We start from the raw sequence: 15,820 nt of genomic DNA, 5'->3' as shown, positions 1-15,820 counted from the left end.
TTATAAATATTTTATGATGTTAATTTTGTTAAAACAACCAATGTCTCTGATGGCTGGCGCAGTATAATCATATTATTTCTACCTAGCATCGAAATGTCCTATAATATACATTATATGTGCAATTGAATATTATAATTTGGTTTTAACCAAAAACTTTTTGTACAGTAGTATTAAGTCACTGTAAGTTAGATATTACTTTATAGTAAGAGTTTTTTGACTCTGATAGGTAGGTAGGGATATAAGTTATATTAGTTGTAAGATAGTATAATAATAAAGGGTAGGACCATACAATTTTGGTGTAAATATGTTAACACGCGGCACTTTATTATCGTTTCGATTCGCGATTTTTTAAACCCTAATCATGCTGCAAGCCCAAATAATTTTATTTTTAAATTTGATTTAATCAATTATTAACGAATATAATCTCACAAAATTGGTTCTGTTTAACGTAAATTTTCAATGTTATTTGTACGTAAGAAATAGTCAAGGGACAACCCATATAAGTATATCGTTCTATTCGTCTTTTCGACTAAAATTAGTTGCTACTGTAATTCGTATGGCGTTTAAACAAACATAATAAATAATAATAATAAACGAATAATATTTCAGACGCGCTGTACGACACTAACTGCTACACCAATAGGTACCTACAAATATTTCATTGCGTATATACCGCGATTAGAACGTGTCTGTAATATACGACCATAAGATAGCGTGGTATCGAAATAAGCACGTGCAATATACAAAACTACAATATTATTATTGTCTAAAGACGTTTTCTTGTCACAGCCGCGTAACAGTAGGTACCTACTTAGCAGGTCTCGTCAGTGCAGCTTGAATTGTACATGTCCATGGTTTTCGTAATTTCGCAATGTTTCTGCGACAAAATACAATTAACGAGTACTTAATATTTTATACCTAAACATGTTATAATAATATATACTATTATATCGTTTTAATAACCATAATAATAGATATTTGCATATACGGGGCCGAATAACACCAAAAAATAGCTCTTGAAAATACATTTTACCTCTAAAAAAAAAATTTTATCAGCTTTATAGATACATGCCCATATATATAAATACGATGGAAATACTGATAAAACACGTTTTTACAAAATATATTATTTAAAAAAAAAAAAAACATTAATTGATCACAAATAAATAGGTGTATTTTCTATCGTTATGCTTTAAATAAAAATATATTAATATTATAAGATTAGGTACCATTAATGATATTTAATTAAAATTAATTTTTTTTCTACAAACATTAATCACAAATAACAAATTTATTTATGTATTTAAAACAAACAATAACAAATCATTCACGTACAGGAAAAATTATGATTTTGATTTTGGAAAATAGCTAAATAAAATTCGTATGTTTTCATTTGTTATCACCCACACGATGTCTATTTATTTTCTTGCCATACTTCATACTATAGAAAAATCAACTAATTATTACATATACTTTTATAAAATGTCAATAAACAAAAGAAGTTTATCTTATTTGAAAAACTTATATTTTGGAACTAAAAAAATAGCTCAATGAAAAGTATAACTTACATTAATTATCCAGACATTTTAAGTGTGTGCGTATATGTAGGTAAATACTAAATAGATACTTGCAATATGATTACATACACTATAATAGAATACATAAATACGCAAACATCTATTTATACACATAATACATTATTATTATCATCTCTTATCTGGAGCACCTTAAAAATTACGTAGATGTCTGTCGATGATATTTTCTTACGATCAATATATTATACAGTTAAACATGTAGTTAGCTCAAAATCGTCGATATCTCAAAATTTTTCTCTGGTTCATTAAATTTTTCTTTATGAAAAAAATCATGTTTAGCTCAAAAGTTTCAAGGATAACTCGAAGTTTTTATTTAATTGAAATTGATCTATTACGCCTGTTACGGGTCTGTGTGTATTACTATCGAAAACACTGCACATGCAGTTATAACAGAAAAAATATAAACATTTATATTAAAATATGTATGAAGATACTCGTAATATGTTATAAAATAGTATTTAAATGTAGTTAGGTACTTAAGTTTTGAAGCGTTTACGGCAGATAAACTATAGGAGTACATAATAATATATATATATAGCAGGGCTTAAAATACATTTGATTTAGGGGACACACTTATTAATTTAACTCTTACCTATGGGCATTGACAGATTTATATAGCAAAAAATATCTGTGGAGGTTGTAACTCCCAAAAGCCCCCTCTTTTATGTACCAGTTACCTTACACATTAATATTATTTACATGATACTGGTACTTAATATTATAAATACATAAAATAAATATAAGTATAAGTTCAAAATATTTTAAATTGTATTGAAATTAAATGTTTGTTATTACTTATTTCGGTAATTAAAACTAAAAACACGTCATAAAACTTGGGACACACATTTGTCATTCATGGGACACATCATTTTATGCCCTGATATATAGTAGAAAAACGGGTATATACGATGAAAAATACGAGATACTCTGTATATATAAAAATATTTAGAATACTGTACCTATGCGGTTTGCGTACAATGTTTCCAGAACAAACTATTCACATTGTGCAATTGCATTTATATTTTCATTATTGTTTATTTTATATACATAAGCAATATAGGCACCTACTTACTATTGTTTTGCGTGTCGTTTATAACGTAGAAAGGGAAAAAATAAATCATTTTATTATGAATAAAACAATTACGAACAAAACAGTATGGCATGCATGTGTATGAGTATAACCGATACCTCTACAGTCTACTAGTCTACATAATATACATATTATAATATTTTTTTTAACGCGGCTAGTGGCTACAATATTGATATTAAAATATAACAAAATATTATTAAATTATAAACAAATTACAAATATATTATATATATTTATATCCGTATGGCATACAGATCCGATTATGTTATGTCATTCAGTGCGACAGTGCCACAACTATGTATTTATTAAGGAAGATGCAAACATATATTTTTACACGGCCAAATCAAAATATAATTTCTAAATTTTTAATCAGTTCGATGTACAATATATAGGTATAAAAAAATACACGTTAACATAGTTGGACCCTAGCTATTATAAATCAGTAGATTAAATCATAATACCTTAGTATATTATAAATCAACTCAGTCGGCCAGGTATTACTAAATGCATCCCCATACCACTAAGTAGTTTTGGAATTTAAATAAAAATTAGGTGAATAATATATTTAAATAAATAAACGAACAATTTTTACGAAGGTATTTTTTTCGAATTATAAATGAGTAGATTTATATATACTTTCTTATATGTGTATGGGTATTTTGTAAACTAATTGATATATTGTGTGTTTTTTTTTGTTTCAGATGTTTACAAGTTAAATTATGTAGTTAAATTATTATAAGAACATTCCCTTATGCAAAATCGGAAGGATCTCTTAATTATCAGGTCAGACGTATTTAACAAAGAGGTTTACTTAGTTGATCATTAGTTTCTTTATTTGTGCTATCACATTAGCCTAATTATTGTTTTTTTTTTGTTTTGTTTTGTTTTGTTTTTTTTTTTTTGTACATGTGAGTTAGTGTTATGCTTTAATTTATTGGCACATGCAAGTTTTATATGGTCAAAAAAAGGAAAAAAGTTATATTAAAAAAAAAACATTAACTGGCATACGGAAAGACCAACTTTAAATGGATAGTAGATCCAGAAGTAGATCTAAAGTTTTAATCTGAACTTACTAGTGTTTTTATTATAATAATAATAATATAATATTAATTATTAACTATTATTAATTAATGGAGTTTAAGTTCCTTCGAGCAATCGTATTTCTGTGAATTCAACCAAATCAATTATAGAGTTGTTTGCACAGTATGATATTTGCTTGACATTTTAATTGAAAAATAAAGCAAAGTGATGTAATACTTTAAGATTTTATAAATTATAGTTTAACACGTTTTAGTGAGATTTAAACAAAAAACAAATTTGCGCGCCTAATTCAGTCTAACGGGTAACAAAATGTGTACATGTCTCGTATAGTCGGTCTATGTGTTTCATTCTTTTTTTTCTTTAATTTATTATCGTTTTTGAATTTTTTTTTTTAAATTTTTAATGTGTCCAATGTCCATGACATTTGCCTTATATATCTTTAAATAATACATTAAATATTTAGGTATACTTCTATCTAAATTCGTTCTGATCACCCATTTAGAAAGACACATATAACTAAATATCAATATTATGTGGTATCGCATATACCTATATGTTTTTAATTATTATTCTTTAATAGGTAATATTATTTAAATGTAAAACTAAGAATATTTTATTATTTATTTATTTATTTTATATTTTATATTTGGCATAAATTAATGTTAATATAAATTGAATGGTAATATTAATGACGTTTAAAATAAAATAAACTTTTTCGTTTGTATGTAAAAATATATTAATTCGCGTGGTAAAGACCGTATCAATTAAACAATGAATGTCACAGAAGACCACATAATTATTTCATGACAATAATAATATATAAATATATATATTTAAAATGATAAATTCATAATTATTTCGATTGCGATAAATAATTATAAACTCATAATAAGCATAAGTTAATGCCATTGTAACATTTTATACACATTCCATAATATATATATTATAAATTATAATATAGGTGTCTGTTTCTTGATTTTCACGTGAACGATATAATATTTATTAAAACAATGGTGCTGTGTAAGACTATATCGAAATAGTTGGCTCAAGTTAATTTTTATTATTATATAATTATTTTGTTTTGTTTTTAACATAACAGCTCTAGTGCAAATAAGGTTTTATTCGAAATAATTATACCGCTTCCAAGTAGTTCCTATACAGTAGAATCCTAGTAACTTTAACACAATAATATTAACAAATACATCGTCATTAATATTTTAACTCTGTTGTTAACATACATACATACATACATACATACATATATATACTGCACAATACACATTTTATAGTAAACATTTTGTATAATTTCATGGGTTATTTTTCACTTTCGCGCTGCAATCGGATCTAGTCAATTGCCAGTCATTTATAAAAACATTAAAACAGTACTGGCACGATTATCCGTTAAGTGTATATCTAAACAATCACCCAATAAACCTGTATACATAATATGAGATAGTAAGACGTGTAAGTACCACCACTCACCTTTACGAAATAGAGAGAGGGAAGAAAGAAATTGTTAAAAATTCGAGTGCAGCAATGTTGAAAGGGAAAAATAATCTAAAATTTCGGACTTTATAAGTAGGAAAAAAAGTTAATTTTTTACACGCATACCGATTTCATAATGCCGCCTTAGTGGCAGTTGTTTTATGTACACTACACACTCACACTCGCATACACGAACTACATATACACACACACACACACACATACTTGTATAAACGAGCAACAAGAACGATCCATGATTGTAGAAAGCAGCTTGACCATAAAAAAATCCCTCTCCTTTCGCTAAATTCTAGTTATCATAATTAATGTAATTATTTTTTTAATCATTTATGTAGTTGGCGTTGAAAGTTCATACATTTTACTATTAAATATTTTTTATCTAATAGTACTAAATAATAGATTTATTTGGTTTAATTAAATTCAAATTTTTCGTCACAGTTTATATTCATTACAAGTATTTTTATTTTTTACAACTCACACTTATATATATAAATATGTATATATTTTATACATACACACATACATATATATATATTTATTTATATGTGGGTGTGTGTGTGTGTGTGTGTGTGTGTGTGTGTGTAGTCCGTCGTTCAAAAACAAAATAATACCATTTTTATGTCACCATGACATAAATATTGTTTTGTACATCTGACCATATGATATATCTTGCCGATTTGATGTAATACTATTATACAATCAAAACGTAAATCGATTAGTGGGAATTATATCATGTGCAATTATTTAATAATTAATTATATCATATTTATATATGTTATAAGAATTTTTATTTATAAAAGAGAAAAAAGAAACAGTAAACATTTTGCGCACCGATTTGTACCTGCTTGCTTTGTTACCATTTTTACATTTAAATTTAATAATAATATATTATATGCATCAAAATTGTATGTATATATGTATTATATAACATATTATCCATATATACATATTATATTGTTTTATTTGCACTGTTATAAGCTTATATACATACATTTAGTTTTGTTTTCAATAATTTTATGCTAAACATGTTCATTAATCGTCTTTTAAAAGTGTACCTACCTATCTAATATAATCTGTTAGTTATTATTAATATTATTATATTTTGTCAAAAGCCTGTATTTTATAACGTTTTGATTAGTATTTGTAAGTTGGCTTTTGATTGTTTTTTCCCTCTTGTTTCTTAACGATACTTGTATGATAATTATTATTATTTTTATTATTATTACTATTATTATTTCTTTACTATCATTATCCATTATGATTAAATAATTTAATTTAGTAGTTATAATTTATTAGAGAATGGATATACTTATTTATTTAACAATGTTGTACAAAACGCGATGCGATTACATTGGTTCGGCTACCTACCCTTTTATTTTACATATTATTAATTATTTATACTCATATGCATTGCAGTCGTTATTTTCATATTATAATTGTGATATTAAAATCCGAACAATATTTACGTATAATAATTCCTGTACGTCATTTACCATTATAGTTATATCCGTACGTATAATATTACGCATATTGTGTGTGGTGTATTATTATTATTGTAATAATACTATAACTAACGGCTAATAACCAGCTACCGAACCAATCGTACGTCTCATCGTATTTTTTTATTATTATTATTATTATATTACCGTTAACAATTTTATTTCTAGTAAAGTTTGTTGTGTTTTTTTTCATTTTCACCCGTAACATAATAGTATATAATATATTATATTACCTATATTAATACCAATGCATATACATAATTTATAGCGTAGTTTGGTCCGGCAATCGTACGAACGGGACGTCGCCTGTAATGATATAATATAATATTGTGTTATGCGAATCCCACGGACGCTTTGTCGGATGTTTGTTTGTAGTCTCACAGTGACGTTTACCAAATAATTTGTATTGTATCATATAATAATATATGTATGTACATATACGTATAATATTATTATTTGTACATTTATTTATTTATTTTCATCTAACTCATATCCAAATTCAAAATATTACATACGGTGTTTATACATGGGTATAAATTTATACGTATACGTTTGTGTCTACATGTATAAATTCAAAATTAATATTTTTGCGAAATCGTTGAATTTATTCATGTACACGCGTATACGTGAACACGTATTACCGAGTGTCGTTGTATACAGGGCTGTGAATTAAATGCACTAAAAAGTATAAACTATATAAAACTATAAATATGCACTTTATATATATAAGTACACTTTAGACAATTGTTAAATTCCTATGCTCTATATCAATTGTACCTATGCTCTAATAATACCAAATAATGCAAAAATAATTATAGAAAATAAAAAAAGCAAAATTAGTTTATTTTAAACAAAATTTAAAAATATTAGTGAATAATTCAAAAAGCTTTTATTTAATTAAAAAAATAATAAAAATTATATAGTTTTTTTAACTAATACGCTTCGATATCAAAAATATAATTTTGTATACGTATTACGATTTTTTATTGAACTCGATTTCTTCTTCTACCAAGTTGCGTCAGGAAATAAATATACAAATTCACAGCCCCGCTTATTTATTGCTATACCTATACGTATGTCGTCATCGAAGAGTGATTAACATCATATACAATATTTTGACCATGTGTTTTGCATTACCAATCATCATGTTACGTTTACCTAAGTAGAAGTAATTTGATATCATAATACTATAATATTAGCGCTTCAACCCCGACAACATATCATGCCTACCAGCTGCAAACGCATTCAGTCGTGTGTACTTTACTGCGTATAGTATAATAGATTGTATACAACAATAACAATATACCCATACCTCCTATTAATAATAATATATTCCTACCTAGTTTTGTGCATGCTTAGTAAGTTGTTGGTGTGCAAGCACCGTTGTTGTTTCGCGTAGTTCAGGCTTAAATCATTCGCTGTTCACACACGCGCACATACATTATCGACATCATCTACAGGTAATATAATAATAATTAATTTATAATATAAACCTATTACCTAAATAATATTATTTAGTAGTTTGTTAATAATATTTTCATGTGCCTTGTTTATGTATTATTATTATTATTATTATTTATTATATAGTATTGAAAATTACCATTGGTGGCGTCGCGACATTTCGTGCAATATCATTTGACAAATCGATGAAAATAAAAACTACTCCATTGCACCGCGATTCTCAATTGTAGGGGGGGGAGTCCTATATTGCTGTCTGAGACGAGTTTTCTACATGTACATATAAGTATACTATATATACTCTTTGTGATTCATCTTTTGGGCCAATTGCGATCAAACAATCAACAATAAAGAGTAACACATATTAACATTGGCGAATCTTGGATATTTTGATAAGGGGGACATAAATTGTACAATTTGAATCATAATTAATAATACATACCAACTCTTATTTTTAAACAAAATTTGTAATTTTATTTAATATAATGTAGGTAATAAAAATAAAATAATAATTTATAGATATTGGTAATATACATGACGTAGTCATTAATAAGAAAAAATATCTTTATAGATTCTCATACTTTATAGCTTTATAGATCGAATTGAAGTCTTTTTTTATGTTTTAATAGTATTATTCTTATTTACTGTATTTTTAATTTATATATTATATAATACTCGTAGTTACATAAAAAAAAATTGTCGATAGAAAATTAATAGAGGGCACGTGCCCCTGTGACCCGCCATTTCGTATTAATAAATGACGATTAAATTCGAAAACATTCTCATTCTTATAGATCAACGATATTTTAATGGACAAACAATACTATTTACAACGAACAACGGGATATTTTTCGTCCAATAGATAAATCATTTTTACAATTATAATTTCGTACACATTAACTATTTATGTAGGCGTGATTTGTTACGGCTGATTATTGTCGCTTGTGGATGATAAACCTATATAAAGCGTTTTATCCCGTCCAAGTGTAGACCACCCACAAATTACAATATAAGATTACTCCTATTACTCTGTGATCTATGTTAAGGAAGGTAGGTCAAGCAACATTTTAAAGAGAAACTATCCAACACCGATTACAGTCATCTATTAACAACTTACAGGAGGACGATCACGTCCTACAGCTTTAGGTACGGCGCCACTAATTTACCGACCCCGTGCGAAGACTTATGACCCGTTGAAAACAAAACATTAAATAGGTTAATTCCAATAATAGTGGAAAATTGTATAATAACGTATCGCCATACGTATATCTATCAGAATTTAGTGTAGACACGTGTGACGTTTCTAGTACTAAAGTATCTAAACGTATGATCGCTACTTCGAAATTTTTTGTGTCTGTACACTGTACATTTCTCGCATTCTCGCTAATTGATTTTTTGAACTCAGACGACTTTAACAGCTATATATAACGACATAACGTTATTCCGAGAGAAACGTTCATAATGCGATCAATCAAGTGGAATTTTTCTCGAGTAATCTCGAAGAAAAATCTTCATTGTAGAAACTTTTAAAAAAATACTATCCATCTGTTCACGGACGTGTTTCTTTTCAAAATAACTAGAGAGAGAGACAAAATAACGAACTTTCATGTGGCATTCGCTTAAGTCGATTATCTCTTGGTAAAATATACATACAGATCTCTCTAGTCTCTATCGCACCACAATAATATTGGTTTCAAAACAAAACAGCGTTCGTCATCTATATGTGGTTTAGTTGGCGTTTAAACTTCCTAGTATTTTATTTACTGTTACTTGCCAAAATGTATGTTTTTAATAATTTTTGAACCTTGGTTATCATCAGAAAATTTGGAAAACCCTAGTTAAAATCCAAAATTGTGGGTGACATTTATAGGGATCGATGGGGCCAATAAGAATATTGTTTAGTATCAACACTAATATTATACGCGTCCTCGCATACATTATAGAATACCATCTGCTGCGACGTTTCGATAACAAGACATACTTAAGCCATATTAATATATCCCTGACCGTTTTTATTATGGTTATTCTAGTTCGAGACCCCACAACCAGAGATTGTCTGCAAAGGTTTTATCTATTTATGAATTTGAATTTTTTTGTAGTTTTAGTAATATTTAATCTATCTATAGTGCATACGCTACAAAAATATCGACAAAAATAAATGTAGAGTGGAAATAGATAAATAGATAAGAGTACTTACATTCACGACGTTATAGTATATGGCGGTGCTCTACTCGTCAAATAAACTAAATTTCATATTATGCATTTAAGTTTAAAACAACTTTTTGTAAAAATAATTGACACTAAAAATACTATAATATGTAATCTTAATCAAATAAAAATTTGTGAAATAGTAAGTTATGTTAAAAAAAAAATCGCCATGCACACGATGGTTAGTGTATAAAAGGCCAAAATTAAAATCATTTGTTGACAAAACCCACGCAGACAATAGGGCCGCGACATTCGCTGGCTGACCGACGCGGTGATATTTGATGTACGGTGTACGAATAATGACCATAATAATAATTAATAGATACGTAGGTATAATATGTATACAATAATAATAAATAATAATAATATAATAGATACATATATTACGAGTATAAATGTGTAACATTATCGATGGATAATTTGCTCTTTCATTTAAATATTTCAGGTTCGCCGTGTACAAAAAGCGGTACCAGCTTTACGCGTCCGACCGAGCCCTGTGCAAGAAAATGTGCGGCGGCTACACAGAGCTCAAAGACCTGACGAGCGACTAGAGACGCCGACAACCTTGCACACCGTAGTACGTCGTCCGTTGTTCGTCGATTCACTGCATCCGCTCTTGGACGTAGTCGTCCGGCGCTCGCGCGTCACCATAATAATAATATTATATTATAATATTATCGTCCCCGTCCTCCGTCAACCCCATGCGAGGCGTATCCACTTTGGCCCTATCCTCCCCCTAAAAAACACTCACCCTGTATACAAAATGATCTGAAAATCTCACACCACTTGTACTGCAGAGTGCGATGATATTATATTATATAATATAATATAACCACATATTGTTAATAGTACGCCGTAATATTTGGCGTCCGGCCAACGTATTTTTGATGTTGTTATATTATTATTATTATTATTATTATTAATATTATCATTATTAATTTATTATTATTTATTTATTATTATTATTATTAGTAGTAGTAGTAGTAGTAGTAGGACTATTAATAACGATAATGCTGTCTTGAAACATAAAAATATATTAAGATTGACGAAAATGACACGAGAAATATAGATATAAGACGACGTTCGTGTCTAATATACATGGTTTTGTGTATATTCTCGTGGTCTTAAAGTATTAAAAGTATTATATAAGTATTATACATGCTTATCGTCGATATTTTGATTTTTACGTTTTCGAAACGCGCACTTAGACCGATGTCAAACATTAATAGACACGAAAACGATTTCCACGGTCCGCATTCGGTTATACACTTATACTTACAGGTACAGAAAATAATCATTAGTAATGTATACGATTGTACATAATATTCGTATAATATGCATCAGATATTCAGATAGATAATTTTAACCCACGAGGTTAAGTACACGTTTCTCTTTGATTGCTCATGTTTCAAACGTGCAATTTATGATTTATTTCAGTACGATTATATTTTCCAGATTTGCAATGTGAGTACCTCACGAATCGGCAGTACCTATACCTATAATTTCCCCATGTATGCTACTATTAATTTATTTGTGACGACGTGAGTAAAATTCTGGGTTTTTTCTAACCGTTCGTCGTTGACTCAGACCGAAAACAACGACGGAGAACGTCCAATAGGACCGCTTTTGCTCCGTACTAATAAAAAAATATATATTTCGGTTTTATTTATTAATGATTTTCCACGCAATGGTGTGTTTTCCTATGTTTATAAAAACTATCGAGTTAAATGTCGTTTGTAGATTTTTTTTTAGAATATCGATTTACGTTGGTAGTAAACGACCAATCAACAATAATATTTTATTGTTATAGTTTATAATACCTATTACAAAATGTAATCATATTCGAACGATTATACGCGCTTTGACAATTTAATGCTGTAAATAGGTAGGTAGATCATTATATATTGTCTATTTAAACGTCTTATCGTTGACGTATATTTAATATGTATATAATTTAATATAATATATTGTGAGAATAAAAAAAACAGCCCCCGATAACGTCAATGCTTGTTAGCTTAAAACGTTTTATTTTTACTCCTCGAGTTTTAAATATTTTCAACACTTTGCGAAAGCTCAGGTATACCACGAGTATACACATGTATCTATATTTATATATAGGTGAACAATACTCTATAGTCTATATCTATATGTTCTCAATACATACTTATAATTTTTAGATTTTAATGGAACATATATATATATATTTTATTTGAACACATTATTTTTCTAATACAATTACTGAAATGCTTCCTTTAAAACGTTAGGTAACTGAAATTAAAAATATTATCGAGTGACAATGACGATGATGCTGAATCGTAAAATTATGAATTTTATATTTCTATTGACTACTCTCACCGCAGACGGGTTTTCAATATTGATACCTATGTTATTAAAGTGTGTACGATTACCATCTATCAAATAGTTAAATTACATACTATAGGTATATACGAATGAAGTGCATAATAATAATCGTTTCGGATTTAGCTGCGCAGCGATCAATCAAAAGTCGCGTTAAGGCAATAACCAACGAAAGCAAATTTATCTAGGTTATTAATTCATTCTATATTAGATATTCTTAATACGATGATAATAATAATAGTAATAATAATATGATTCATTTCTATTCGTATAATATAATATGCTTCTTTTATCTCGAGTGTAATAGGTACATATTTTATAATCATTCCTAATAGTAAATAGAGTAATAATATTAATGAAAAAATTAATGACCAAAATTTAAGTATGCGTAAGCGTTAATACATGTATACAAATCTATACCTACGTGGCTACGTATAATGTATTATACTATCATAAATAATTGAAATAACGTGTATTGACCAATGACCATCCGTCGCGTTCCGATTTGGTTATTTGGCTAAATATTAAAGAAAAAAAGTAATCTAACCGAGCCTAGGCCAGACTAAATCATCCGTAGGCAAGCAGAAACTTGGGTCGAATTTTTCAAGACATTCTTATCGGTAAAATATAAATACATAAGCAATAAAATGCTACTCAAAATAACTTAATCCATCTCTATTTCAAATAAATATGTTCGTTATTATAATTTTGTAATTTTCAAAAAATTTTGAAGAGCATTGCAGAGTATAAATACATATTATTGTTATATTATAGATTTTAAAGCACAGGCTTGCTGTCAACGAAATAGAAATAAAAAAATCTCGAGCATCGTTTTCACGGCACTTCTGATGTTTTTTAATTTTTTTTACTTCTAAAAAGTTATGATGCCTAAATTTTAATATTTATATATACTATATATCCCATAAATTCATAGAGAATTTGTGTAAATAAATGTTAAGATTCGAAAAAAAACTTAGTAAGTTGTACCGCATGATAGACGGCCATTTGAAATTGCGATTGGTGTACGAGGTGCCATATGCTACGCATACAAATATATATATGTATACTAATACATAGATTACCTACGATACGTTTCCATAATACTTTGTAGCTCTAAACTTTTTACACATTGGTTATTGGTGAATTTATAAATTGTATATTGTAGACCAATAAAACGCAAAAAAATGAGGGGGTGTATATTCTGCCACCCCTGTGGGTAAATAAGTGTTGGCAAAGAAGACTATTTTAATCTTCCGTCAATATGTGATTAGCTCTTCCACAAAATTTCAGTTAAAAAATAAAATGTATTGTATTTCCAGTAAATCCTTATAATATAATAACCCGCAAAAATGTCGCCGCATTGAAACTAAAAACTTAACGATTAGTTCAAAAATTAACGTTCTTAGAATACATTATAACAACATGATTTATACCCCCCCTCCCCCATAACCATTATTGAACTATTTAGCAATTTTAATGTTCGAAAATTTGTAAATGACAATTTGCATTTGTTAAATATCCACACCAAAATCTCAATCCTCAGACGCGTAGCGAATGCATGCCCACCACTATCTATAATATGATATTCACGTGGGTACGTGACTTTAATATCTGCAATTATAGCGTAGGTACTATAAGCGTGTTTGTATTATAATATCGCCTATTACAATAATTATTAACACAAGTTAATTATAATAGTATACATTACCAACGTGGCTACGTAAAACGTGCTCGACCACGGTCGGACACTTCGACGTCATTATTTTTATTCTAATCTATAATATTCTCTTAGAAATATCGTACACAACATAAACATATAAATTATTATATATGGTATTTTTCGTCTTGTGTTTGTAACAAAGCGCTTTATATATTATGTTGATACATAAAACATTGCAGTGTATTACTGTTTACAACCATAGTTGTAAGACAATCTTTTTACTTTGCATGTACTTATAGTATATATAGGTACTCATGCTTATAATAGGTATATTATAGCTGTGACGTTTGCGAATTTTTTCTCTTTTCCTTAAATTCTTACGATATAGGTATAATATTACGACTGATAGATGATTAGGATCGCATATATTTATACATACTCGTGTAGGTAATATATATATTAGGAATCGCGCTGTTTCTTGTATTGTAAATTGTAATAATATATTATATTTTTAACACGAGATTTTGTGAATCGTTACCCATAACGTGATGACCCGATTACCATGTCGGCAGTACCTATTGTGTATAAATGTTTAATGTTTATTGTTTGTATAAATTACAGAGACGTGTGCCATATGTTGTGCGCATCATCATACATTGTTAATTCGTTTTGTTGATTATTGTCAGGTTCTCGAGTGCAATAATGTAAGTAGTGTGTGGTCTACCCTCTCGACATGTGATCGGCCGATCGAGTCTTTCGAGAAAAAAAATGTATTCCTATATAATATATTATAAATTATTGTGTTGACAAATGCTGTGACGGGTAGACCGCCCGTGTTATTATTATTATTACGATTTATAAAGTATTATTATAATAATTACCATTATTGTAAGCTGGTGTACTCGCCGTAAGTATAGTGGCTATTTATAAAAATAAAAACAAAATTTAAAAATGTAATTTTGTATTGTTTTATTATTGTTCTCATTAGTTAATTACCAACTCTTCAATAACTACGGTTTGTTGTTTTTTTTTTTAATTTTTAGAACAATTAGGCAATATGCCTCTAGGCATACGTGGTGCATGATATACTTATATTTGGAAGAATTCCGGAAGTCCTATTTCTATTTTTATACATAAATAAGATAATATTGTAATGATTAATATATAATCTATTCTAAAAAATTCACGTAGGTAATAGGTTGTTCACTAAGCATTCATATTGCATATTGCTTGCTAAATAATATTTAAATTAATTGATTGAAATTTTGAAATTTTTAAGCATACTGAAAGATTATACTAACTTTATAATAATCTTTTTTCAAAATACCAACTTCTGTTTTATTAATGTGAACCATTCTTACAGTTAATAAAGGAGATGATTTTTTTTTTTAGTTATTTATATAAATCA

General features: G+C 28.0%; 1 protein-coding gene across 2 annotated transcripts in view; it reads left to right on the top strand.

The window, feature by feature from the left end:
* Positions 1–15,369, top strand: part of LOC132925758 (trehalase) — a 29,374-nt gene extending 14,005 nt beyond the window's left edge. The window contains exon 6 of one of the 2 annotated variants that reach the window (XM_060990123.1): positions 10,840–15,369. In XM_060990123.1, the coding sequence (XP_060846106.1) occupies positions 10,840–10,945 (106 nt within the window). In that variant the 3' untranslated portion in view covers positions 10,946–15,369. Of the gene's footprint in view, positions 1–3,386; positions 7,181–10,839 lie in introns of those variants that run through there. The other variant, XM_060990124.1, reaches the window with a different exon arrangement.
* Positions 15,370–15,820: the final 451 nt, after the last annotated feature.

This window comes from Rhopalosiphum padi, chromosome 3, assembly GCF_020882245.1.
Source record: "Rhopalosiphum padi isolate XX-2018 chromosome 3, ASM2088224v1, whole genome shotgun sequence".
Taxonomy (NCBI): Eukaryota; Metazoa; Arthropoda; class Insecta; order Hemiptera; family Aphididae; genus Rhopalosiphum; species Rhopalosiphum padi.
The sequence above is the reverse complement of the archived record's forward strand: the minus strand, read 5'-3'. Positions and strand labels throughout refer to the sequence as shown.